The 1169-nt window shown below is 43.6% G+C and overlaps 1 protein-coding gene across 1 annotated transcript in view; it reads left to right on the top strand.

Annotated features, from left to right (window-relative positions):
• The window catches only part of LOC119591093 (tachykinin-like peptides receptor 99D), a 37171-nt gene extending 36002 nt beyond the window's left edge, over window positions 1-1169 (top strand). The window contains exon 8 of the mRNA XM_037939813.1: window positions 502-1169. Coding sequence (XP_037795741.1) covers window positions 502-770 — 269 coding nt within the window. The 3' untranslated portion in view covers window positions 771-1169. The remainder of the gene's footprint in view (window positions 1-501) is intronic.

Raw genomic sequence — 1169 nt, 5'->3', positions numbered from 1 at the left:
AAAAACATTGATAACGATATTAGCATTAGTAATTATACTGAGGGTTCTAACTTTATTGATAAGGAAACAATATCGAAATCGAATGAAACATCCAATCCTTCCCCTAAAAAGTATTAACACTATGATTTGTTTCCTTTCGTTTGCGTGAGACAATTTCTTTTGCAACACAACTTCGGTTCATCATTTGGGTATTTTAGTGGAAGGTGGGGATTCTGGTTGTGCGCAATTTTATGTGTACATATATGCATACTCGCTTTGATAAAATCTGTAATTTGTACAAATATTTGACTTTTGGATTCATCCCAATGTTTTAAGCATGTTTTTAGCACGTGTGCTATGCCGTCTCACCTCAAACGCTTGGCCCAAATAGTTCACCTTCTTAAAGCTAGAGCCGTACTTTTGACCTTGTTTAGTACTAACCCTAGCTTATATTTATAAAAAGTGTGATCTATGACCTTTGACCTCAGGGAAGTTACCCTCGCAATATTTCTGTCTCCTCAGGTTCGGTGCACATCTCCATGAGGACGTATGTGTCTGAGGGCGGCGGCATGGGCGCTGGAGGCAACTGCGGACGTTCTTCCCACGGTCCCCTGAGGCTGTGCAACGGTGCCAACCTGCGGAGGGCCACAAATGGGGCCAACGCTAGGAATTACGGGGGCACTGGCACCCTGGGGGGGTCGGGAGGCTCTCCCATGTCGGGCAGTAGCTATACCACGACCTCAGCGAAGAAGAACGCCAAGTTTCCTTCAGTCGCATACCAGTATGTGTGAGTTTACCCTGGTATCATCTGCTTTGAGTACCAAACGGAGAGCGAACGTACTCTCGCTAGCCTGCAATACGAACTCCCTCTATCATCAACACAAAAAGTATCTCTTGCCCCTCGCTACAATGAACCCTGATCTCATCTATTTACCACGTTTTTGGGATCTAAACTTGCATTTCGATGTGAATGTGTACCACATGAAGGTTCATTGAATCCCGTTTTCTGAGAACGTGCCGGGCTGGATTATTCCGCTACAAAGCTATATTGAAGATCCTTTTCGTTCTGAAAAAGGACTGACCAAGATCTTGAAGGAAGACATATAGCGTTGAAAAGAATAACGTTTAGAAAACTAATAACAACATAGCTCCACTATTTGAAGTATAAGCACCAACAATGGCGTTGAGGT

This window comes from Penaeus monodon, chromosome 28 (genome assembly GCF_015228065.2).
Source record: "Penaeus monodon isolate SGIC_2016 chromosome 28, NSTDA_Pmon_1, whole genome shotgun sequence".
Classification (NCBI taxonomy): domain Eukaryota; kingdom Metazoa; phylum Arthropoda; class Malacostraca; order Decapoda; family Penaeidae; genus Penaeus; species Penaeus monodon.
This window is presented reverse-complemented; position numbering and strand designations above follow the sequence as displayed.